Source organism: Oncorhynchus mykiss, chromosome 26 (assembly GCF_013265735.2).
Source record: "Oncorhynchus mykiss isolate Arlee chromosome 26, USDA_OmykA_1.1, whole genome shotgun sequence".
Taxonomy (NCBI): domain Eukaryota; kingdom Metazoa; phylum Chordata; class Actinopteri; order Salmoniformes; family Salmonidae; genus Oncorhynchus; species Oncorhynchus mykiss.
Genome location: NC_048590.1, coordinates 23680747 through 23706370, shown reverse-complemented (window position 1 = coordinate 23706370; position 25624 = coordinate 23680747). Strand labels below are relative to the sequence as shown.

General features: G+C 41.6%; 1 protein-coding gene across 5 annotated transcripts; it reads right to left on the bottom strand.

Moving 5' to 3' along the window:
* Window positions 1–18: 18 nt before the first annotated feature.
* Window positions 19–25487, bottom strand: LOC110506441 (CTD small phosphatase-like protein 2-B). Of its 5 annotated transcripts, XM_036964469.1 has the most exons (14): window positions 24494–25006; window positions 20842–20915; window positions 15401–15591; window positions 12255–12393; window positions 11951–12115; window positions 11450–11683; window positions 11238–11355; window positions 5843–5954; window positions 5424–5510; window positions 5151–5213; window positions 4955–5034; window positions 4548–4674; window positions 3043–3138; window positions 19–2783 (listed from the first exon to the last, which is right to left on the bottom strand). In XM_036964469.1, the coding sequence occupies exons 3-14, from the start codon at window positions 15566–15568 to the stop codon at window positions 2718–2720; spliced, it is 1455 nt and encodes a 484-aa protein (XP_036820364.1). In that variant the 5' UTR covers window positions 15569–15591; window positions 20842–20915; window positions 24494–25006; the 3' UTR covers window positions 19–2717. The 5 variants fall into 5 exon arrangements, with proteins under 5 accessions (XP_036820364.1, XP_036820365.1, XP_036820367.1 ...); XM_036964470.1 differs by lacking the exons at window positions 20842–20915; window positions 24494–25006 and adding an exon at window positions 25228–25487; XM_036964472.1 differs by lacking the exon at window positions 20842–20915 and having other exon boundaries at window positions 11450–11659; window positions 24494–25013.
* Between the last annotated feature and the right edge of the window lie 137 nt (window positions 25488–25624).

The following is a 25624-nucleotide window of genomic DNA, read 5'->3' as shown; positions in this document are numbered from 1 at the left end:
AAACAGCATGCTGGATGGTTTAACTTTAAAACTTTGTTCAATACTTCAATGCAATTTGGTATGTACATTTTACAACATGGTTAACAAAGATGTAATTTTAAGCATTTAAAAATACATTTTAAATACATCTTAAATGGAAATTGAAAAAAGTTCATTAACACAGTTGCTCTTTTCTGCAGAAAAAGTGCCAAGATTAAAATTTAATTCAGGACTTCCCCACAAAACAAGATTCTGTACATACATGCTAGGTTTCTAACAGTTCAGTGACACTGCCCTAACTAAAACATACACAGATATTTGTAAGAAAAACACTCCATCTGATGTGAAGTTAAATCTTAATGAATACATTTAAAAAGTAGAGGACATGCCTTTTGAAATAAAAAATACAAAAAGATTTTCCTTTAAGGATGTTCTTTTAACGCAAAGCTGCATGTATTGTACAATATCCATTGTACAATAAAACAGGTATAATTCACATAAAAATGAACTGGATGTACATGTCAAATAACCCATCCTTAAACAATTACAAAGTAAGCTCTCCCTTGATAGAAGTGCCAGGCCCCCCTTTAAGGAGCAGGTTCATTCTCCTAGGGGCCATATCAGGCTTATGGGGCCAACTCTCAACCAACCGCTAAAGTGGGTATGGATAGGGCTGCATATGTGAAAATGCTATAGAATAGGGTGTCCATTATTTATATATATTTTTAGAATGGTGAAAAATGTTTACTCAATGTGCACTGTTCAAAGCAGCAAAAATCTAAGAAATTGATAGATCCTTTGGATCATGGACTTTTGATTAGTTAATTCCCCCCCATTTTGGGATCAAGTGTGGGGAAAAAAATTACATTCATAGTCTGGAAATATTTAGCGTCAGTTCAGTTTTATAGGGCGATGATTTCCAGAAAGGCAATGAGAGAACAGGCTAAAAGGACTGGTATTCTACAGGGTTTTAACCCTCAGTCCTTCAGATGTTTGGCAAAATGACATGCATGATTAGCTGGGATAGGACGCACAGTTGGATTCACCTAACAACTTTGCTCACATGGCACAATTCAATTTAGAACAAAAACAGAGCAAACGGACCAGAATTTCCTTTCCGATTTGAGTGTTTTGATATTAGAGGCTTGATTGTCTCCGACTTATAAAACACTTCCAAAGAGAGAGAGAGAGAGAGAGAGAGAGAGAAAGAAAAGACGACATGGGTGATGTTTGATCATGTTAGGAAGGAGGTTTGTATGGCACCATATACATGACCAGCTAATGTACAAGTCCATAATATCAACAAAAGGGCCAAATGGACATGGTACGGTAACCGTTTTAGGTGTAATTTTTTCCTTACGGTTTGTCATCATTAAAGTGTCTATGATCTGGTTAGGCCACATGAAATAACAAGTACTAGGTACAATATCTGACAATGCATCATGGTATATTTCTCTACAACTCTCCCAAGTCTGGGCAGAAACATCCAGACATACATAACGAAGGTTCTCCAATAACGCTGCTTCTTTCTACTGCATTTAAAAAGGCTTTAAAGCCATATAATAAAACTAATTCCTAAAACAAATAAAAAAACTACTAGGCAGGTTGGGTTTATACCACAGTGACGAGGATTGCTGTTTATATGCTGGTGGTGCTACACATTGGGCTGTTTCAGGACCCAGCCATCCATCCATCCATCCATCCATCCATCTGCCCCCAGTAACAGACAGGGGTGAAATCTACATTAGTTATAATTCAATACTAGACATATCCATAAAAATAAAACCTTGGTTGACTAAAAATACATTGAAATATATGAATGACAAATAAAAATATTACTATAAAAGAAAAATGTCAATAACACATCACTTGAGAAGCGGGGAACATTTAGTCAAATTAACTGTCTGTCCCTTGATGCAAATTTCTTGAAAGTGATACTAATTGATTGGTTATTGGCAAAGTGTCCTATTAAATCAAACAAAGCCAACTATTGTTTAAACAGAAGTACAAATTATCCAGGAAGCTGTGAATTTGTTCAATTTGATTTGAAATAGCATGGGGATATCCTACCATAACATCAATGTTATTTTCCAATCAACAGCCTTGGAGAACACCTACATAAAACATAGGCAGAAAAAAGCAAATGCAACATTGTGAAATGGGGTGAAATAACACATTGAGGTTACAACAAGTGTCTGCAAAACAAATAAATTCAGCTAGAGGAATGCATAATGAGATCCTATAGGCTACTGGTAAAAAGTTTGTAAAAACCCCAAGCTGGAAAGAAAAGATAAGCTATGTACCCACACACAAAACACACACACTTTACTGGCCATTCCTGTTCAAATTCGTCTGTTGCCAATGAGTGTCACTGTCAACAGTCCCATGAAAGCACCAAAGGGAGCAAGTATAATCCTCTTCTCTGTCAGCTAACACATTCAGTCCAGACAGACAGCACCTTGGCCCCTCCGAGAGGAAGCAGGGAGAAAGAAACTGCTCCTGAAAAAAAGCCAGTCAAAAGGAGGAGCCTTCTTGATCTTGCCCACAGTAATGTGATCTAAACGTGTGGCTTTGTAAATTATTTTTAACCAGATGTTGCTGCAGAAATTGGGTAAAAAGAGAAAAAAAGTGAAACCTTAAACAGTAATGGCAATGTTGTAATCCAAAGAGGGCTTTTTACATGTCTGTGTTGGTTTATTCAATCATTCGTTATCGCTTCTGTCCATCTATTCCAGGAATCAGTCTGGGGGAAGAAGCTCGTGCAGACGAAACCGTTCTCGAACATGTGGCCTCACATCCTCATTCTGGAGCACAGGAGACAGACTATATTAATACCACAGTGATATGAACCTAAACCGATGAGTTAAAGAGATGATTTCTCTGTAGTGGCGAGAACATTTCATTTTGTAAAAGACTTTGGTAGTGGGCTACTAAAAATGAATGTTGGGGGCATTGCAAAGCACATGTCAATGACAGCTCAAGCATGTATGACTTACAAATAAACAAATTATTACTATCCAAGCATTAGTAAAACACGTTAAAAAAAATGTAGTTTGTATGTACCAGCTCAACAAGCTTCTCCAAGAACGGGACAAGCTTCAGGAGTTCGTTGTCATTTTTGTCCATGAACCAGCTCTCAATGGGAATCCCATTGGAAAGCTGTAGGGATATAGGAAGGTATACTCTGTATTGGATTGTACAACAGCATATATCAATTGTCTGAATATCATTTAAAATGCAAAAATAGGCTTAATTACGCTGTGCTAGGTTGGGTTACAGATTAGAGGTCGACAGATTATGATTTTTCAATGCTGATACCGATTAAATCGGCCGATTTTATTTATTTATTTATTTGTAATAATGACAATTACAACAATACTGAATGAACACTTAACGTAACATAATACACCAATAAAATCAATTTAGCCTCAAGTAAATAATAAAACATGTTCAATTTGGTTTAAATAATGCAAAAACAAAGTGTTGGAGAAGAACGTAAAAGTGCAATATGTGCTGTGTAAGAGAGCTAACGTTTCAGTTCCTTGCTCAGAACATGAGAACATATGAAAGCTGGTGGTTCCTTTTAACATGAGTCTTCAATATTCCCAGGTAAGAAGTTTTAGGATGTAGTTATTATAGGACTATTTCCCTCTATACCATTTGCATTTCATTAACCTTTGACTATTGGATTTTCTTATAGACACTTTAGTATTGCCAGTGTAACAGTATAGCTTCCGTCCCTCTCCTTGCTCCTCCCTGGGCTCGAACCAGCAACACAACGACAACAGCCACCATCGAAGCAGCGTTACCCATGCAGAGCAAGGGGAACAACTACTAGAAGGCTCAGAGCGAGTGACGTTTGAAACGCTATTAGCGCGCGCTAACTAGCTAGCCATTTCACTTCGGTTACACCAGCCTCATCTCGGGAGTTGATAGGCTTGAAGTCATAAACAGCGCAATGCTTGACGCACAACGAAGAGCTGCTGGCAAAACGCACAAAAGTGCTGTTTGAATTAATGTTTACGCGCCTGCTTCTGCCTACCACCGCTCAGTCAGATACTTAGATACTTGTATGCTCAGTCAGATTATATGCAACACAGGACACACTAGATAATATCTAGTAATATCAACCATGTGTAGTTAACTAGTGATTAATTGTTTTTTTATAAGATAAGATTAATGCTAGCTAGCAACTTACCTTGGCTTACTGCATTCGTGTAACAGGCAGTCTCCTTGTGGAGTGCAACGAGAGAGGCAGGTCGTTATTGCGTTGGACTAGTTAACTGTAAGGTAACAAGATTGGATCCCCCGAGCTGACAAGGTGAAAATCTGTCGTTCTGCCCCTGAACGAGGCAGTTAACCCACCGTTCCTAGGCCGTCATTGAAAGTAAGAATGTGTTCTTAACTGACTTGCCTAGTTAAATAAAAGGTATAAATTAAAAAATATATAAAAAATAAAAATCGGCGCCCAAAAATACCGATTTCCAATTGTTATGAAAACTTGAAATCGGCCCTAATTAAATCAGTCAACCTCTATTACAGATGTCACTTGTTGCTGAAAGGCTCACCTGATATGCAAAGGCTTGTGGTGAATTGTCAATGATGACAGTCTTGGACAGGTCTCTTCCAAGGATGTTCAGGTCCTTGATGTAGTTCCCTTGTACGCAGACACAATGCTCACGAAATAACCTGTGTCTAGGGTTAGTGGAAAGGAAAATAAATCAATCGTTAAGTCTAAAGGTCTGTTTATGAATATTTCAGTCAAAACAACAATGTTGACAACTGAACATCACATGCAGGCAGCACGTGTCCATTGCCCAGCCCCAAAACCACAATCAGACACAGCAACTGCAATCACATGCAAACAGAACACTATACATGCATGTCAAAGCTAAGGCTTGGTATTTATTACAAAAACACAGCTGATACTTCCAATGCATCTAAATGAAGGGGTAGAAAGAAACATGTAACTTACCTAACCAACTGTTTCTTGGGATCCAAGATGTTGAGCAACTTGTCTGCATAAACCTTCTTTGAGGCAGTGAAGAGAATGATCTAACAAGGAGAAGACAACTGAATACGTTTCTCATTTCAGAGTAGCTTAAAGCAAGTAACTGCACTCTTTCCATATACTGTTACAATTAAATAGGAGAAAAGGAAGCCCAGTTTACCTCATAGATTTGAGTCATGCGCTCCAGGAACTCTCGAAAGAACGGCCTTAAACGCACATACACCTACAGACAAGCAAAGTATCAGTTATTTGTACAAAGTATTCAGAGGCCCTCGTTTCTCCTAGGAACTGATTCTGCGTCTCCGACTTTCACCTGTGGCTGTCTACAATGGCACAGCTTTAGCACCCTCTGGTGTAAAAGTAATATGCTTAATTATGTCCCATTTAAAACAGAAACGCCTCAATGTCAAATCTCAAGGACTTCTGTATATACCTGGTAAATGACATCTTGAAACAGGACCGGGAAGGTAAGTGCTGCATCGTCCAGCTCATTCAAGCTACAGTGCACCAATGTCTCATCCTGGTAGGAATCACAAAAATAGTTGTAAGTTGCAAACCACCATAACAATACCCGTTAAGTGGAAGAACCATTTACAGTAAAAATAAATAAATGTTTGACCCGAAAAATGTGGTCGGAGGCTCCATACGGAAAGTGTGACAATTGCATGTTTTTGAACAGAGGCTGTATTAACAAACTCACTTCCTTCACAACAGCTTACTCAACAGCCCGGATCTGCTCCGGGAAGCGCAAGAAGTATGAATGCCCTGACATCTGCAGAGGCCGTATCACTGTAAAATATGCACGGCCTATGCAGATGTCGGATTGAAGTGCACCATGTTATCATCACTCACCAGGTCGAGGACCAGGGAGAACTCTGGTGTACTGCGGGTCTTCAGTGGGAGGGCAGGCTTCCTGGTCAGCTGTTCCTCAGTCAGCGGAGGTACATGCTTGATGAAGAAATACCTGGACCAACCCAAATCAAACCGTTCAAAAAGGTAAATACAGGACTTGCAATGAAATCACACAACAAAAAAATTAAACGACACTGAACACAAAATATAAACGCAACATGTAAAGTGTTGGTCCCATGTTTCATGAGCTGAAATAAAAGATCCCAGAAAAGTTCCATGAGCACAAAAAGCTTAATACTCAAGTTGTGCACAAATTTGTTTACATCCCTGTTAGTGAGCATTTCTTTGCCAAGATAATCCATTCACCTGACAGGTGTGGCATATCAAGAAGCTGATTAAACAGCATGATCATTACACAGGTGCACCTTGTGCTGGGGACAAAAATAAACTCTAAAATGTGCAGTTGCCACAACAATGTCACAGTTGTCTCAAGTTAAAGAATCGTGCAGTTGGTATGCTGACTGCAGGTACAGTTGAAGTCGGAAGTTTACATACACCTTAGCCAAATACATTTACACAGTTTCACAATTCCTGACATTTAATCGTAGTAAAAATGTCCTATTTTAGGTCAGTTAGGATCACCACTTTATTTTAAGAATGCGAAAGGTCATAATAATAGTAGAGTGAGTTATTTCAGCTTTAATTTCTTTCATCACATTCCCAGTGGGTCAGAAGTTTACATACACTCAATTAGTATCTGGTAGCATTGCCTTTAAATTGTTTAACTTGGTTCAAACATTTCAGGTAGCCTTCCACAAGCTTCCCACAATAAGTTGGGTGAATTTTGGCCCATTCCTCCTGACAGAGCCGGTGTAATGGAGTCAGGTTTGTAGTCCTCCTTGATCGCAGACGCCTTTTCAGTTCTGCCCTCAAATTTGTATAGGATTGAGGTCAGGGCTTTGTAATGGCCACTCCAATACCGTGACTTTGTTTTCCTTCAGCCATCTTGCCACAACTTTGGAAGTATGCTTGGGGTTATTGTCCATTTGGAAGACCCATTTGCGACCAAGCTTTAACTTCCTGACTGATGTCTTGAGATGTTGCTTCAATATATCCACATCATTTTCCTACCTCATGATGCCATCTATTTTGTGAAGTGCACCAGTCCCTCCTGCAGAAAAGCACCACAACATGATGCTGCCACCCCCGTGCTTCACGGTTGGGATGGTGCTTTTCAGCTTGCAAGCCTCCCCTTTTTCCTCCAAACATAACGTCATTATGGCCAAACAGTTCTATTTTTGTTTCATCAGACCAGAGGACAATTCGCCAAAAAGTACGATCTTTGTCCCCATGTACAGTTGCAAACCGTAGTCTAGCTTTTTCATGGCGGTTTTGGAGCACTGGCATCTTCCTTGCTGAGCGGTCTTTCAGGTTATGTCGATATAGGACTCGTTTTACTGTGGATATAGATACTTTTGTACCGGTTTCCTCCAGCATCTTCACAAGGTGCTTTGCTGTTGTTCTGGGATTGATTTGCACTTTTCGCACCAAAGTACGTTCACCTTTAGGAGACAGAACACGTCTCCTTCCAGAGCAGTATGACGGCTGCGCGGTCCCATGGTGTTTATACTGGTGTTTGTACAGATGAACGTGGTACCTTCAGGTGTTTGGAAATTGCTCCCAAGAATGAACCAGACTTGTGGAGGTCTACATTTCTTTTTCTGAGGTCTTGGATGATTTCTTTTGATTTTGCCATGTTGTCATGCAAAGAGGCACTGGGTTTGAAGGTAAGCTTTGAAATACATCCACAGGTACACCCCCAATTGACTCAAATGATGTCAATTAGCCTATCAGAAGCTTCCAAAGCCATGACATAATTTTCTGGAATTTTCCAAGCTGTTTAAGAACAAATTCTAATTTACAATGACAGCCAATCCAGGACAACTCTGGGGCAATTGTGCGCCGCCCACTGGGACTCCTGCGGCCGGATGTAATACAGCCTGCACATATGGTGCAGTCGGAAAGTATTCAGACCCCTTGACTTTTCCCACTTTGTTACTTTACAGCCTTCTAAAATGGATTACATTATCACATTTACATAAGTATTCAGACACATTGCTCAGAACTTTGTTGAAGCACCGTCGGCCTTCTTGGGTATGACGCTACAAGCTTCACACACACACACCCGTACTTGGGGAGTTTCTCACATTCTTCTCTGCAGATCCTATCGAGGATTGGATGGTTGGATGGGGAGCGTCACTGCACAACTATTTTCAGGTCTCTCCAGAGATGTTTCATCGGGTTCAAGTCCGGGCTCTGGCTGGGCCACTCAAGGATATCCTGAAGTCACTTGTCCCGAAGCCACTCCTGTGTTGTCTTGGCTGTGTGCCTAGGGTCGTTGTCCTGTTGGAAGGTGAACCTTCGCCCCAGTCTGAGGTCCTGAGCAGGTTTTCATCAAAGAGCTCTGCACATTGCTCCGTTCACCTTTCCCTCAATCCTGACTAGTCTCCCAGTCTCTGCCGGTGAAAAACATCCCCACAGCATGATGTTGCCACCACCATGCTACAGCGTAGGGATGGTGCCAGGTTTCCCCCAGACGTGACACTTCGCAATCAGGCCAAAGAGCTTAATCTTGGTTTCATCAGAGCAGAGAACTTTGTTTCTAATGGTCTGAAAATACTTTAGGTGCCGTTTAGCAAACTCCAAGCGGGCTGTCATGTGTCTTTTACTGAAGAGTGGCTTCTGTCTGGCCACTCTACCATAAAGGCCTGATTTCTGGAGTGCTGCAGAGATTGGAGAACCTTCCAGAAGGACAACCATCTCCACAGAGGAAGTCTGTCAGAGTGACCATGGGTTCTTGGTCACCTCCCTGACCAAGGCCCTTCTCCACCGATTACTCAGTTTGGCAGGGCGGCCAGCTCTAGGAAGAGTCTTGGTGGTTCCAAACTTCTTCCATTTAAGAATGATGGAGGAATGATGTTCTTGGGGACCTTCAATGCTGTAGACATTTTTTGCTACCTTTCCCCAGGTCTATGTCTCAACACAATCTGGTCTCGGAGCTCTACGGACAATTCCTTCAACCGCATGGCTTGGGATTTGCTCAGACATACTGTGGGACCTTACAGACAGGTGTGGGCCTTTCCAAATCATGTCCAACCAATTGAATTTACCACCAGAGCTCTCCAATCAAGTTGTAGAGACAACAAGGATGTTAAATGGAAACAGGATGCAAGAGAGTGCAGGTCGACCGATTAATCGGAATCGCCGATTAATTAGGGCCGATTTCAAGTTTACTGCCTCGTCCAGGGGCAGAAAGACAGATTGTCACCTTGTCGGCTCGGGGGATCCAATCTTGTAACCCTACAGTTAACTAGTCCAAAGCAATAACGACCTGCCTCTCTCTCGTTGCACTCCACAAGGAGACGACTGCCTGTTACGCAAATGCAGTATGCCAAGGTAAGTTGTTAGCTAGCATTAAACTTATCTTATAAAAAACAATCATAATCACTAGTTAACTACACATGGTTGATGATATTACTAGATATTATCTAGCGTGTCCTGTGTTGCATATAATCTGACTGAGCATACAAGTATCTAAGTATCTGACTGAGCGGTGGTAGGCAGAAGCAGGCGGGTAAACATCATTCAAACAGCACTTTCGTGCGTTTTGCCAGCAGCTCTTCGTTGTGCGTCAAGCATTGCTCTGTTTATGACTTCAAACCTATCAACTCCCGAGATGAGGCTGGTGCGACCGAAGTGAAATGGCTGGCTAGTTAGCGCGCGCTAATAGCGTTTCAAACTTCACTCGCTCTGAGCCTTGGGGTGGTTGTTACCCTGGCTCTGCATGGGTAACGCTTCTTTGATGTGGTGGCTGTTGTCGTTGTGCGGCAGGGTAGCCTAGTGGTTAGAGCGTTGGACTAGTAACCGGAAGGTTGCGAGTTCAAACCCCCGAGCTGACAAGGTACAAATCTGTCGTTCTGCCCCTGAACAGGCAGTTAACCCACTGTTCCCAGGCCGTCATTGAAAATAAGAATTTGTTCTTAACTGACTTGCCTGGTTAAATAAAGGTAAAATAAAAAAATAAAGTGTTGCTGGTTCAAGCCCAGGGAGGAGCGAGGAGAGGGAGGAAGCTATACTGTTACACTGGCAATACTAAAGTGCCTATAAGAACAACCAATAGTCAAAGGTTAATGAAATGCAAATGGTATAGAGGGAAATAGTCCTATAAAAACTACAACCTAAAACTTCTTACCTGGGAATATTGAAGACTCATGTTAAAAGGAACCACCAGCTTTCATATGTTCTCATGTTCTGAGCAAGGAACTGAAACGTTAGCTCTCTTACACAGCACATATTGCACTTTTACGTTCTTCTCCAACACTTTGTTTTTGCATTATTTAAACCAAATTGAACATGTTTCATTATCTACTTGAGGCTAAATTGATTTTATTGATGTATTATATTAAGTTAAAATAAGTGTTAATTCAGTATTGTTGTAATTATTATTACAAATACATTTAAAAAATATATATATATATTTATTTATTTATTTAAATCAGCCGATTAAATCGGTATCGGCGTTGAAAAATCACAATCGGTCGACCTCTACAAGAGAGCACAATTTTCAGTCTCATAGCAAAAGGTCTGAATACTTATATAAATAAGGTATGTTTTTTATTTGTAATACATTTGCAAAAATATCTAAACCTGTTTTCGCTTTGTCATTATGAGTTATTGTATGTAGATTGATGAGGAACTTTTTGTTACAGCATTCTAAAATGGATTAAGTAACGTAACAAAATGTGGAAAAGGGGAAGGGGTCTGATGGCATTCCGAATGCGCTGTAGATACAGTGACAAGATCCTGAGGCCCATTGTCATGCCATTCAGCCGCTGCCATCACCTCATGTTTGAGCATAATTCACAACCCAGTTCTTCCATGGCCTGCATACTCACCAATTGAGCATGTTTGGGATGCTCTGGATTGACATGTATGACAGCATGTTCCAGTTCCCGCCAATATCCAGAAACTTCGCACAATCATTGAGGAGGAGTGGGACAACCGGCCACAATCAACAGCCTGATCAACTCTATGCAAAGTACATGCGTCTCGAGGCAAATAGTGGTCACACCATAATAACTGTGACTAACAGTTGCATGTCTGTATTCCTAGTCATGTGAAATCCATAGATTAGGGCCTAATGAATTGATTTCAATTGACTGATTTCCTTATATGAACCGTAACGCTTCGAAATTGTTGCAGATTGAGTTCATATTTTTGTTCAGTACATTTTCCTTTTTTATATTCACAAGATCAAAATGAATTCTAAGTATTCATATTTTGGCCTTAACTAAGGCTGGAATATTTTGCATAGAGGGAGCAGATTTGTACTTACGGATCAAAGACCTCCCAGTCCTCCTCGTATGTCCCCTCTGCAGGGACTGTGGGCTGTGCATCCACATAGCCTCCTACTGGAGGGGCGTCTGGGGCTGAGTGGATAGGAAGGAGGAGACCAAGAGAAATGGGCAGGAGAGAGAAGTGAGCATGATCCTCGTCCATAATGACATGGACTCTACACCAAGAAGACATTTCTTTATCTCCAGCTACCTGTGAGAGGCGGCATGTCTGTGACGACCTCCTCTTCCTCGATGGGTACTCCTGGAGGGTGTGGGGGCCGCAGGGGGGGCAGCATGTTGCTGGAGTAAAGGGGCATAGTCGTACACACTTCCACGGTGGTGGTGCCAGTGCAGGTGGGGGTCTCCTCCACCGTCTCCATGTCCAGCTGCTTGACAATCTCCTCAGCCTCCAACGCCTGGTCTGGGGAGTCCGAACATGACGTGGCTGAAAATTACATTAGATTACTATATTTATACTACTTATTACCGTAGTTCTGCAGGGAAGTTAGACTTGACCACAATATAAAAAATACAATAACATAAATGAGCATCATACAAGGTTGAATGAAGACCGAGGTAATTTAGTAGGCCATTTACCAGTGCAGGGAGTAGAGACAAACATGGAACAATGTAGGCCAATCTAACATATTTTAAGTCAAGTTTCTGCAGAGTGGTTGGCACTCTTCGACCTAGCATCATTTTTGTGTATTACCATTTTTATTTGCTGGTGAGAAGAAGTTGAAGACTGGAGAGAAGATGGTTCCCAGGAGAGTGGTTCTAGGCGGACTGGTCAAAGTCTCTGCCGCCTCTTCCAGCTTCCCATTGGGCTTCACAGGCTTACTACTCGTGTCATGGTTCGTGTCATGGTTTGTCGCTTCTGTGGTTTAGGGTGAGGAGCAGGTAAGAACAACATGACGTTGCTTTATCAAGGCATGCAAACTCCTGTAAAAAGGCTTGTTGGTGTGCAAGGTATGATTACTGAACAGAATAACTTTTCACTCTTTTTCCAAACTCACCCCCGTTGACTGAGTTTCTCCTGCTGACCCTGGAGATAGTCCTCCTGGGGGCATCGCCACCTTGTGGTGTGGAAGAGATCAGGTTGTCGTCTACGTCGCAGGTGAGCCGTGTCTTCTTTGCTGGGTTCTCCTGCTCTACCTGAAGTAGAAACACAACTCTCATATCAGAACTGATGGGAGGAGTATAACTTTAGAATAAAACCACATTTTAAAAAATCTTAAAGTATTCAACATTTAATTTTAATTTTACATCTACCCACTAGCAGATGGCCAAAGGAATTCTGACTCATATCTGATTGGATGTACAATGTACTTGTAGTATGCCAAGTGACAATGGTCCAAGACAAAGAACCCATATGCCTTCCCAGAGGGATTTTTTCTCTCCTGAAACATTGTTTCAGCCAACCCCCTAGCTACCTACTTGGGCTGCACGATTAATCAAATTCAGATAGAAATTGTGATATGGATATTGCACATCAATATCACAAGAGGCTGCGATTCTCTACGTTCTTTCACACTCTAGACTACGGTACCGTCGCCAATAAGATTTCCTAGACTCCATTCACTCTACATGCACAGAGGATGCTGACCAATCATAAGCGGGCTCTCACTCTCTGTAAGTCATGCTGGCTAATCATAAGCATCCCACAGAGCACACAGTTAGACGCTGGTGAGGAGAGAAAGGGCTTTACCTCAGAAACATGAGTGCTGCTAATGCTAATGAGAACAGCGATTTGGTGCCAAAGGGGGCATCTTCAGTGGCCTGGCAGTATTCCAGCAACAGGCAAACCGTTGTCAACCAAATGCACGTGTTGTGCAAAAGTGCCTCAGTTGTAGCGACAACGCAACAAATGCATTCAATCGTTCGAAGAACCATCCCCTACTTCACGACGATTGCATGGTGAAAAAACAAAAACGCCCGACAGCAACAAAGCCCCTCAGCCACAGCTAGTCACCTACGTTAAACAGGAACTGACGAGGGTAACACCCTACGAAAAAACATCCCGCAGGACACACAGAAATCACCCAGCCAAAGAAAGGATTCCCATTTAGTCAGCAAAGCTTCCTATTAAAAAATGTTTTAACAATTAAAAGAGGATAAACAAGCTGGACGGGACACAAGATTCCATCTCTCAAGTCACCATCCCAACGCTGTATAGCAAAATTAAGGGATAAGTTGAAACAGAGCTCACATGATTATTACATGACTACAACATAGGCCCGTCTTTGGTCTATTACAACATAGGGATAGAAATCGCCAGGGACCTCACAATGTGATATTATCACTCTACTTTGGTGTTGATACGTATGTATTGCGATTCGACACCGATTTTTATTGCTATTCAATGTGCCAAACATATTGCTTACCATATGTATGCTGCAGAGGGATAAGAGCCACGAGAAAACGAGTTGAGCAGTCAAGGAAATAAGTGATGAAAAACTGAAATGATTTAAAAAGATGTCGAACGAGCTGGGAAGGGAAAATGCTGGAGTTTGTGCAAGTACAGCCAACTAGAGCAAAAATAATATTGTAAGAGTCAAAACAATTCGATATAGCGTTACAAATAACCCAATATGTAATTATCCCCCCATCACTAATAATAACAACCAAGCCCTACATTAGTTTGACAGGAGGCTACATTTTATTGATAAGGAGATTCAACTGAAAGGTCTGTGCTTGCAAACATCATAGGCTACTTCCCCAGAGATAACAAGAAAAAAAAACATAGCTCTGGGGTTAAGAGAAGCTTTAGCCGCTTGGGGCCTGAACGAGGAGCATTAAGTGTGCATAACGATCACGGTGTACACATGGTCAAGGCCATCGCGTTGAATGACTGGACCAGAATGCACCTTGTAAATTGGTAGGTTACATGTTTTTAAATTAACTTTGACTTATAATGATGTTTCAGCCTACTAATACATAAATACAATCATAAGCTTCCTATTCCATCTGCAGCCTGTGGCTGGCTGAATAAATAATGAACTTACCTTAAAATAATTCACTTGAAGAACTCCATGGTAAAATAGGAACTCATGTTATTCATTGGTTAAATGAACAACATGCTACACTTATAGCACACTATATTTCAAGGATCATCAACTAGATTCAGCCGAAGACAATTTTTTCTTCAGTGGATGGTCAGGGGGCAAGAACATAATTACAAATAACTTATAGGCTGCAAATTGACCACAATAAACTCCAAAAATATATAATATGACTAAAACATAATTTCAACATGTTCACATTTGTATGCCTTCACATCTCTCCATGCGTGGGAATACTTGAGAAAATATTTCCTAAATTAAAACCTCTTGGAGCAGATTTCCTGGTGTTTTTACAGTCTATTATGTCCAACAATGGGGGCAATGGGGCTCAGAAAACAAATGAAACCACCTGCAAGCCAAATCTGACCCGCCAGTTGGGGAACCCTGCTATAGTTTGATGATCATGTTAAATTAGGTTTGTTAATATGTAGGTGTTGTAATCCTATCACCATATGTATAACAATGTAGGAAAATATTAGCTTAATTTGGTTTTGTATTCATTTAGCACAGTATGTATTAACTCATGATCTCGTTTTAGAAATGATGTTTTCTACCCAGACACGTGTTTTAAACATGTCTGATGGAATTACCAAGTTTTCACCCATGTGTTAGAAAAATCGCAATTTTAATATCCAAAAAATTGCAATTATTATTTTTTCCCCCAATCATACAGCCCCACTACCTACTATCCTTCTACAATCTCTAGAGCCACCGCTAAAATTAGAACACTGCTGGAGTTCTACGACCAGCTGCATTCCACCATGCATTTCTAGGGAAACATGACACTGGGGGTACTGAAACAGACTTCTTACATCTGGACAGGGGCTAAATAAAGGTCTAGGGGGTGTGTGTGTGGGGTGCAAAAAGGTGCTGCTAACATAACACGTTGCTAAGATAAGTTAAACTAAGGACTGCATGTAACTTTAGTGATCAAACAGCTGTGAAATGTTTGAGGGGGGAATGTTACCATCCCAAGATGGCACCCTATTCACTATCTAGTGCCCTACTTTTGACCAAGACGCACAGGGCACTGGTCAAAAGTAGTGTACTATATAAGGAATAGGATGCCATTTCGGAGACATAACAGAGAGACGGCTCACCTTGACAGCATTTCCTCTGATTAATTTCTTAATGGTGGACAGCAGGCCTCTCCCGCCACCTGTCGGCGTGCACTCCTCCACTTCTGAATGCCTCCGCTTGGTTCGGGATGGGCGGGGCGCATGGGCAGGGCTCGACTGCTGAGATGCCTTCCGCATTCTCAGCCTCATTGTTTTAAGAGCCACATGTAAGACTGGAGGACAGATAGGGCAAAGGGGACAAATGGGGGGGAAGATTGGGTGGGAAGAGAGAGAAAGGGGGGGAAACCGTTAGTGTTAGACCTGATTTTCCCCCTCTTCATGGGTTCACAAAACATACAGCCTAACAGCTAAAAAGACGTGGACAAGCTGGTGATTTGAAAACCCTCAGTGAACAAAAAAAAATGTGCTGCTGCTGCTAACATCTGCTTGCATTCAAGACACCATTTCCTTTGCATCACAGTACATCATTGCTGCCTCAGTGAGCCAAAGACCCATCACACGGCCCGACAACTGAGTACGGTACTCAAGACTATTTCAGTGAATGTGTTTATCTAACAACTGACGGGACAAATTGATCAAAAAGTATGAGGACATTAGAGATAAGATGGACCTATGGTTTTCATTAACAAAAAAAACATGCACAAGGAAAGTGATTTACTGTAAGTAACCACAGCGCTCTTCTCTCAAGGAGCACAACCCCCCCGTACCTACTCTTACATGCTGACCAAACCAGCTCTTTTCCTGCACATGTTGATTTTGAACTATTCCCACCAGACAGGTTCAATATCAAAACCAACTACAGTGGGGCAAAAAACGTATTTAGTCAGCCACCAATTGTGCATGTTCTCCCACTTAAAAAGATGAGGCCTGTAATTTTCATCATAGGTACACTTCAACTATGATAGACAAAATGAGAAGGAAAAAAATCCAGAAAATCACATTGTAGGATTTTTAATGAATTTATTTGCAAATTATGGTGGAAAATAAGTATTTGGTCACCTATAAAGAAGCAAGATTTCTGGCTCTCACAGACCTGTAACTTCTTCTTTAAGAGGCTCCTCTGTCCTCCACTCGTTACCTGTATTAATGGCACCTGTTTGAACTTGTTATCAGTATAAAAGACACCTGTCCACAACCTCCAACAGTCACACTCAAAACTCCACTACTACTATTTTGAGTGAAAACCTTCCATCAGCAAGGGCATTGAAGATGAAACGTGGCTGGGTCTTTCAGCATGACAATGATCCCAAACACACCGCCTGGGCAACGAAGGAGTGGTTTCGTAAGAAGCATTTCAAGGTCCTGGAGTGGCCTAGCCAGTCTCCAGATCTCAACCCCATAGAAAATCTTTGGAGGGAGTTGAAAGTCCGTGTTGCCCAGCAACAGCCCCAAAACATCACTGCTCTAGAGGAGATCTGCATGGAGGAATGGGCCAAAATACCAGCAACAGTGTGTGAAAACCTTGTGAAGAATTACAGAAAACGTTAGACCTCTGTTATATACCCTTTGTTGGCAATGACAAAGTATTGAGATAAACATTTGTTATTGACCAAATACTTATTTTCCAACCATTTGCAAATAAATTCATTTAAAAAAATCCTACAATGTGATTTTCTGGATTTCTTTTTCTCATTTTGTCTTTCATAGTTGAAGTGTACCTATGATGAAAATTACAGGCCTCTCATCTTTTTAAGTGGGAGAACTTGCACATTTGGTGGCTGACTAAATACTTTTTTGCCCCACTGTATATTAAATTTGGGGACAGGTCGAAACATGCATGGACATTTAGCTAGCTTATCGTCCTGGGAGATAAACAGTGGGTTATTTTACCTGAAATGTTCATGGCCTTTTTTTTGCCTGATCTTTGTAGAATCTCAACCATTGTGAGTAATAATCGTAGTTTCTCTTCTCCAACAATTTTTCCACAGATAACAAGGGGAAACCACATTAATTTGTTTTTGATTCATCACTCCTCGTTTATTTCTCTGTGGATTTTATATGGCAACTTTAAGGTGCATTACTACAACCGAGTGGAGTGTGGACCTCATTCTTCTTTCAAATCACCCACTAGGGTTAGAATGCTCCTAAACACCAACGAGGAGATGGGAAAGGCGGTACTTGCAGCACTTCACGCATCTAAAATTGAACCAGGTTCTATTTTCGCACTTGGCTACAGACACCCATTGACGCGCAAGCTCTTGTGGAAATTATAAAGTGCATTTTGCAAAGCAAGTTTTGGTCAGCATCCTACATTACATAACTGGCTGAAAATGTGTTCAGACATGTCCAGGACCTATCAGGCACCATGCCAGACAGTGGACACACAGCCCTCTCTATCCACCACTCCCATTGCACTGCAGAGAAACCCACTGATTCACTACATCTGCATTACATTACCACGGGGCCTGGCCTAAACAGTGAACACACTTTCTCAACAGATCCTAATATAACTAAATCCATTTACTTCTCAGATAAACCTTGAGGAATGTGAACACAACATCCTTTTTTCAGTCACTAATGTAAAGTTTCCATCCCTTGTCAAAACATGTGATGGACAATTTTTAATTTCACTACCCACATCAAATTAGCAGTTGATTACAGGCCAGGGTTCCAGGAAACGTATGTGCCTTCAACAATATTTACATAGACACAAGACAAATAGCCAGACTTATTTAATACAAGTCACAGGAAGGATTATTTCCAAATGAACACTAGTCTTCACCATGACGAAGCAACAGCTGTTATGTTGAACTAGCATAACAGGGATGTTATGGGGTACTATTGATGTAATATGACAGCATTAGTGTCCTTGTACTGACCGCAAGCCCCATGGGCACAGGGGTGCCAGTGTGAGCAATGCAATGCAGAGGTTAGCTACAAATCAGATTAAAAAAGGCTTCAAATCCAGAGACTAAAAATGTTTTTACGCCTAGATAATAATATAGCCAGTAAATAAGATTATTTACGAATGAAGGAACGACCTAGCTCTCGGTTAGGCTAAGCCAGGCATCAAACAAGGCCCGTGGACAGAATCCAGCCGGCGCACTGATTTGGGGTGTCAATTCATTTTGGCCCGCTTTCCATACCGCCCATGATGCACTGCACTACAAGTCACAGGAAGCACTGCCAACACGATGCACACCAAACCGCAGTGCATTGCCACACACACACAAAAATGCTGTATCATATCACTAAATGGCAGTGACCGAATCTACCGGACCGAAAGTTTAAAGGTGTGGTAGGCCATGTCAAGTGTCAGTTCCAACTGATCATTGCGGTAGCCAACAGAAAACAATCTTTGTTGGCATTTAAGCGTAAGAACGAATAACCAAAATGCCAAACATTTCAATAAAACACCATGCAAAGGAGAAATGTAGGCCTACGACAGCATTTGAGCAGTAGGCTAGGCTACAACTACCTAGTTATGTTTTTGTTATTTGGAGTTAAACCACATCTGCACGAATAGCAGCAAAGGCTGGACAAATATTATTTAATATGTTAAAATGCTATAAAGCATCCTATGCACATAAGTGGTTTTTATAAAGAGCCCTATTTTTTGAGAGAAAAATATGTCCAGTTTGGGTCGCGGTTGTAGGCACGGTTACTGTAAAAACAAACTATAAGCTGTGTTTTTTTTTCTTCCAATATGGCCCATGTGCTGATTAAGTTTGATACCCCTGGGCTAAACCATACAAAGAGCAAGCAAATCTTCCAATGCAGCAGAAACGTCATGCCTCAATTGTGCCAACAGAACTCAGCATGGATGCAAGAGCCAATGAAGACGAATCACACATACAGTTCCTCCAGTCATAGCATGCCTATTTTTTACCATCTCAAAGCATGACTCATTCACAGCTTCCAACAACCCAAGGCTGCAGCCGGTAGCACCAGAAACACTATACTGGGAGAAGAGGATTTCCTTATTTCTCTTTCCTTCTAAGAACAAAGGAAATCTATGGATATATAATACACACATCAAGTATGTGGATAAAGCTATATTTCAAAAAAGTATAGTAGACTATCCATTTTCACTGCCCCCAGATTTCTGAAATTACAACCAGCTGTTACACATGCTACAAAGAAAACAACCTCTATAGTAGCTAGATGCTAGCTACTCACACATACACACCATTATACTAGAGTGCTTTATAAAAACAAATGTAAAAAAATTATTTGAAGATGTGTGTAATTGCCTCATGCACTCAAAGCGGTGTGGCCGTGCAGTAAGTTGTTAAAGCTGTAAACGGGTATTACCTCATTTTATCCTGGCTCAGTTTACCCTAATGTAGGGTTATTCAACTCAATTATTACGGGGCCTAATTTGTAGCATATCTCAGATGACCAGCATCAAATTATGTCCCATTTTAAATTTCTTCATTCTTTTACCTGTCTACTTTTGTTATTTTTTTATTATTCTTTTTTTTGTTGGTATATGTCAGATGACTAGTTTTTGCAGAGCAGTCTCTCTCCATACCGCATCAGTAGAGAATGGGTGCGTTAATGAAAAAGCACCACCTCTGTAGGGACTAACTTTACAACATTTTATGAGTTTGCTTTCAGTTCATCTAAAAACTCCAACATCACAGGAGTGATTTGTACTAATGGCTGAATATAGTTGCGCAGTGAAGGGAAAATGGAAGGTTTTGTTTGAGCTTAAATCAGGAGAAAATAACATTTTGAAAGTCTGTTTTACCAATCACGTCAATGGCTGTTTCATCCCTCCCCTGTAGTCCCAAATTAAGTCAATTCAATTGATTGAAGATGTCACAAAAACAAAACGTGATACGAGCTCAAGCATTTTCACTAGATATTTGTTGGCTTTCTTGTGGCGGCAATCACGGAGAAAAGCAACCATCTCCTCCCAAAGATCACAATGCTCTCGAGCGCATTACCCTTTCTTAGCCATCATTGCGTAAAAATAGATCATGATGCTCAGCAGACAACAAAACAAGCAATGTTGCAGGCTAGGATGTTGATCGGATAAAGTCAATGGTAGTTTAACTCACAGCCGAGTTAAGCACAAAACACGCTCTGGTGTAGTGATCTCATCTGTGGTGAAAGGCGGGCAGAAAGACCCTGTACCTCTGTTAGCAGCGCTGATTGGCTGTAACTGGTATGTTAGGTGATATTAATTGACAGCACTTAATGGGCAGGGCTACAGGAAAACATTTCTTCCACTGGAGAATATTGAACAAGGGCTCCTTTTGGTACTAAAAATCAAATTTTTGCTGGAAATGGTTTGCTTTTTTTTATATGAATGTTCAGAAATGTATCAAAGGGCCATTCTAAGCGCCAGTTGAATAGCCCTGCCCTAGAGTATGACCAAATGAATAATTTTCCAAGGAATGCATGAAAAGTTCAGTTAAATTGTTTGCATCAAGACCAATCTTGAGTTGATCTGGTTTCCAAACTGAGTATTAATATTCAGTTTGGATTAACCACCAACACTCCATGTTACTCACCAATATGATGTGTTCAAAATGTGAGCTTGCGTAATGTAGTAACACATTGTCCACATCAAGGAAGGTACCACAACCTAAAATAATAAAATATGGCAACTTCAATATTTTAATTTAGTATGACACACAACTTAAATCGTGCATCTGAGTTTGTAACACTTATTTCTCAATGCCAGAAATGCATATAGATTTAGAACACCCCAAGAAAACATTCCCAAATTACAAACTGTTACACCAATTGTTATATTATAATGTTGATCACTAGACTTTGAGGTATCCAAATAAACTAACTTCAGAAAGAAAATACCTCAACGCCCCGCGGTCAACGTCACACGATGAATGTAAAACTTTGTAAAAAGTGGGATTAGTGAGGGAATAAACTGGGCATATACTCAATCTGCAGGTCACATTTCATCCCTGAGAACTTCCACAGCTATCAACAATGGAAGGAGTATTTCAGCAAGAAGTTGCTTCTCAAAGTGGATGGTGCACCTACCATCAATGTGGCTTTAAAGCATCTCAAAACAGGCAGCAGCACCAGCCGAGCATCATCATGAGCTTCAGTAAGCATGGAAGTCAAGCAGGTAAGTGAAAGAGCTATGCTAACGTTAGCTAGCTTTCACAGATTTAGCTTACATCATCTAAATAACACTGAAAACTAACATGCTTTAGTTTAGTTCACGCAAATATGTTGACACAAATACATATTTCAACATATAATTGATTAAATTACATTTCTTCTAAAAAGATTGTAATTGTGTCAATATTTTAGAAAATGTGTTTTCCATATTAAAGAGGAAGTGCCACAAACAGCTCACCATATACAGTAGACTACAGGTAATATGTTCCTCCACCGTGTACAGTAGGCTACAGGCAAAATGTTCCTCCATCATGTACAGTAGGCTAGACAATGTTCCGCCATCATGTACAGTAGACTACAGGCAATATGTTCCTCCACCGTGTACAGTAGGCTACAGGCAATGTTCCTCCACCGTGTACAGTAGGCTACAGACAATATGTTCCTCCACCGTGTACAGTAGGCTACAGGCAATATGTTCCTCCACCGTGTACAGTAGGCTACAGGCAATGTTCCTCCACCGTGTACAGTAGGCTACAGACAATATGTTCCTCCACCGTGTACAGTAGGCTACAGGCAAAATGTTCCTCCATCATGTACAGTAGGCTAGACAATGTTCCTCCACCGTGTACAGTAGGCTACAGGCAACATGTTCCTCCACCGTGTACAGTAGGCTAGACAATGTTCCTCCACCGTGTACAGTAGGCTACAGGCAATATGTTCCTCCACCGTGTACAGTAGGCTACAGGCAATATGTTCCTCCACCGTGTACAGTAGGCTACAGGCAATATGTTCCTCCACCGTGTACAGTAGGCTACAGGCAATATGTTCCTCCACCGTGTACAGTAGGCTACAGGCAATATGTTCCTCCACCGTGTACACTAGGCTACAGGCAATATGTTCCTCCACCGTGTACAGTAGGCTACAGGCAATATGTTCCTCCACCGTGTACACTAGGCTACAGGCAATATGTTCCTCCACCGTGTACAGTAGGCTACAGGCAATATGTTCCTCCACCATATACAGTAGGCTACAGGCAATATGTTCCTCCACCGTGTACAGTAGGCTACAGGCAATATGTTCCTCCATCATGTACAGTAGGCGACAGGCAATATGTTCTTCCATCATGTACAGTAGACGACAGGCAATATGTTCCTCCACCGTGTACAGTAGGCTAGACAATGTTACTCCACCGTGTACAGTAGGCTACAGGCAATATGTTCCTCCACCGTGTACAGTAGGCTACAGGCAATATGTTCCTCCACCGTGTACAGTAGGCTACAGGCAATATGTTCCCCCATCGTGTACAGTAGGCTAGACAATGTTCCGCCATCATGTACAGTAGACTACAGGTAATATGTTCCTCCACCGTGTACAGTAGGCTACAGGCAATGTGTTCCTCCACCGGGTACAGTAGGCTACAGGCAATATGTTCCTCCACCGGGTACAGTAGGCTAGACAATGTTCCTCCACTGTGTACAGTAGGCTACAGGCAATATGTTCCTCCACCGTGTACAGTAGACTACAGACAGACAATATGTTCCCCACCATGTACAGTAGGCTACAGGCAATATGTTCCTCCCCCAAGTGAATCATAGAAATTACAATCTTGTGTTCAGGGCTTTCCTTATATGCGGGGAGCATAAATTGTAAACAAAGATATTTTAGAGTTAAAACCCATGTATATTTAAGCAGTAAGGCACAAGGGGGTGTAGTAATGTCCAATATACCATAACCATGGGCTGTTCTTAAGCACGATGCAACACAGAAAGCCTGGATACAGCCCTAGTGGTATATTGGCCATATACCACGAGGTGCTTTATTGCTATTATTGCCCTGAATGCCGATTGGCTGAAAACTGTGGTTTTTCATACTGTATACCACGGGTACGACACTACATGTATTTTTACTGGTCTAATTGCTACCTGGACTTTAATTGGGGGCTCTAGAAAGAGTACCCATAGTGACTGCAGCAGCCCATACATTCGCCCTCACTAGTAATCGTTTGGTGGTGGCGGTGCATCGTTCCATAACAAGTGGAAGGTATGGTTAGATGAGGGGATGGTCGATCAACATGGGTGGCAAGTGGGAACACCACGCACACTTCATTGAAATAGCTAGTTAGCTAACTAGACAGTCTTCTGACAAGTTAATCGAATTGTCACTGTTCAAAATGTTACTGACTCCTTCGTATTATGGGTCAAAGCTGGTTACAATTCAAAAGAAAACATGTTAAGCTTTCGCATTTGTTCCACAGCTAACCTAACCAACTAACTTTTTCTATGTCCATGGACGGGCAGCCCTAAGCAGGCTTGTATACACAAAGTGGGCGGGAAATTAAAGCTTGCTACCGACCACTCTTGTCCAGGTAGAAGGCCGTAAAAGCAGGACGCCAATAGTAACTAACTAGCTAAACATCACGCCAGTTCGCTGCTAGCAAGTAACGAACATCGTTCGAAAGTAGCGCGCGATGTTAGTACACGTTAGCTAGCCGTGGCGGCTACCCCGCTAGCTAGCAAAAAACACAGCACCTAGATAACTAGCTACTGTACCTGCCATTTCTCACTGTCCACTTTCAACTGAGAAATGTTAGCGGTTTAGCTATGCAGTTAGCTGTTAGAACATCTAGCTAACGAAATTGAACTTAGGTTGTGAGAGGCTGGACAAGCAATATTTAGCCCCTTCTGCCCGAAGGCACATTTGACTAGCTAACTAACATTAGCTAAACTTAATTAGCTAGCACTACTACTATCTAAACTTTGCTAGCTGATTAGTTAGCTACCTAGCTTGGCAACATGGATCTAGTCAATTAGCTGTTTTAGGCAATAGTTAGCCAAGACTGTTGTAAATGTAGAAGAAATCAAACCAACATTTACAAAAAAAATCTGTAATTTTCCGCTGCGAAATGGTTACATGTTATCAAACCAGGAGGCCGAGATTGTTGCAAGACATAGGGTCAAATTGGCTGGCTAGCTACTGTAGATAGTTTTTGTCCATGCCTTGGGGGCGAGAAATGAAAATATTTATTTGTACGTCATTCACACATGCTGAAAGACGCTTGAAATAATCCCTACTTACTTTACAGTACTCCACCTTATCTAGAAAGCGAGTTGACTGATCAAGCACTGCTGGCTGCCACGGTGCGGACAGCAGCTGCTTCTTCTTCTTTTTCTTCTTATTTCCTCTCTGCTTTGCTGTTTTTATGAACGGTCTAGTAGCTGATACTGCGAAGTGCTCCCAGACGCCATTTCCCGCCTCCTCACCCACACTCTCTCGATGGCAGATACCCGGATGACAGAGGACCGCTTGAGCCAGAGGCGTCAATGAGGTGGTTTGTTTATCTGGCCCGGGTTATCCCGGTGAGAGGAATTTGTTCGGGTGAAGTGATTGCATTCATTGTGGAACCGGACTGCTTCCGGGCGTGAGCCAGGTGCCCCGCTCTGGCGGACAGCGAGTCGGCTCAAAACAATAGTAACGTAATTAAGCACGAGTTCTAAGTCGAGTTTTGTGTTTTCACATTCAACAGTGATTGCTTTGGATAAAAACCCTTTACCTGCCTTCCCAATGAAAACTAGAAAAGAGATGTATGTTTCTGGACGATGCACCATGCTGACATGACCAAACGGCGCAGATTACTGTTTGATTTGAGAAGGGCGCTCCACCCTCCCGCTTTCGCCCTATGATGTGCCGGGCCATTGCCCGGTTCAACCCGGGCCAGCGTAATATAACTCCGTTTCCTTTGCTTGTGCACATGAACTCACACCCCTTTTATTTGAAAAACAGTAGTCCAGAGATACTCTGACAGTACATACCGTTACCTGGTCCTGAATCCCCCGAGCACCCATGCGTGTGGTTCTTTTCGAGGTCTCTTCCCTCCCGGGTATTTTCTTGCAATTGCTTGATCTTTTGGGGTCTTCTATGCAGACTAATAACGCTTACGAATGTTGAAAAAAAGAGCGAGTAAAATACTAGCAATGTTACGGTGGCTTTATGGGCATTTGAACTAAATCAAGATAATCTGGTGATATGGATTTTATTACAATAGAGAGGCTTCTGGTAACACTAACATAGTATACACTCAATAAACAAAACATTAAGCACACCTTCTCTTTCCATAACAGACTGACCAGGTGAAAGCTATGATCCCGTATTGATTTCACTTGTTAAATCCACTTCAATCACGGCAGACGAATGGGAGGAGACAAGGTT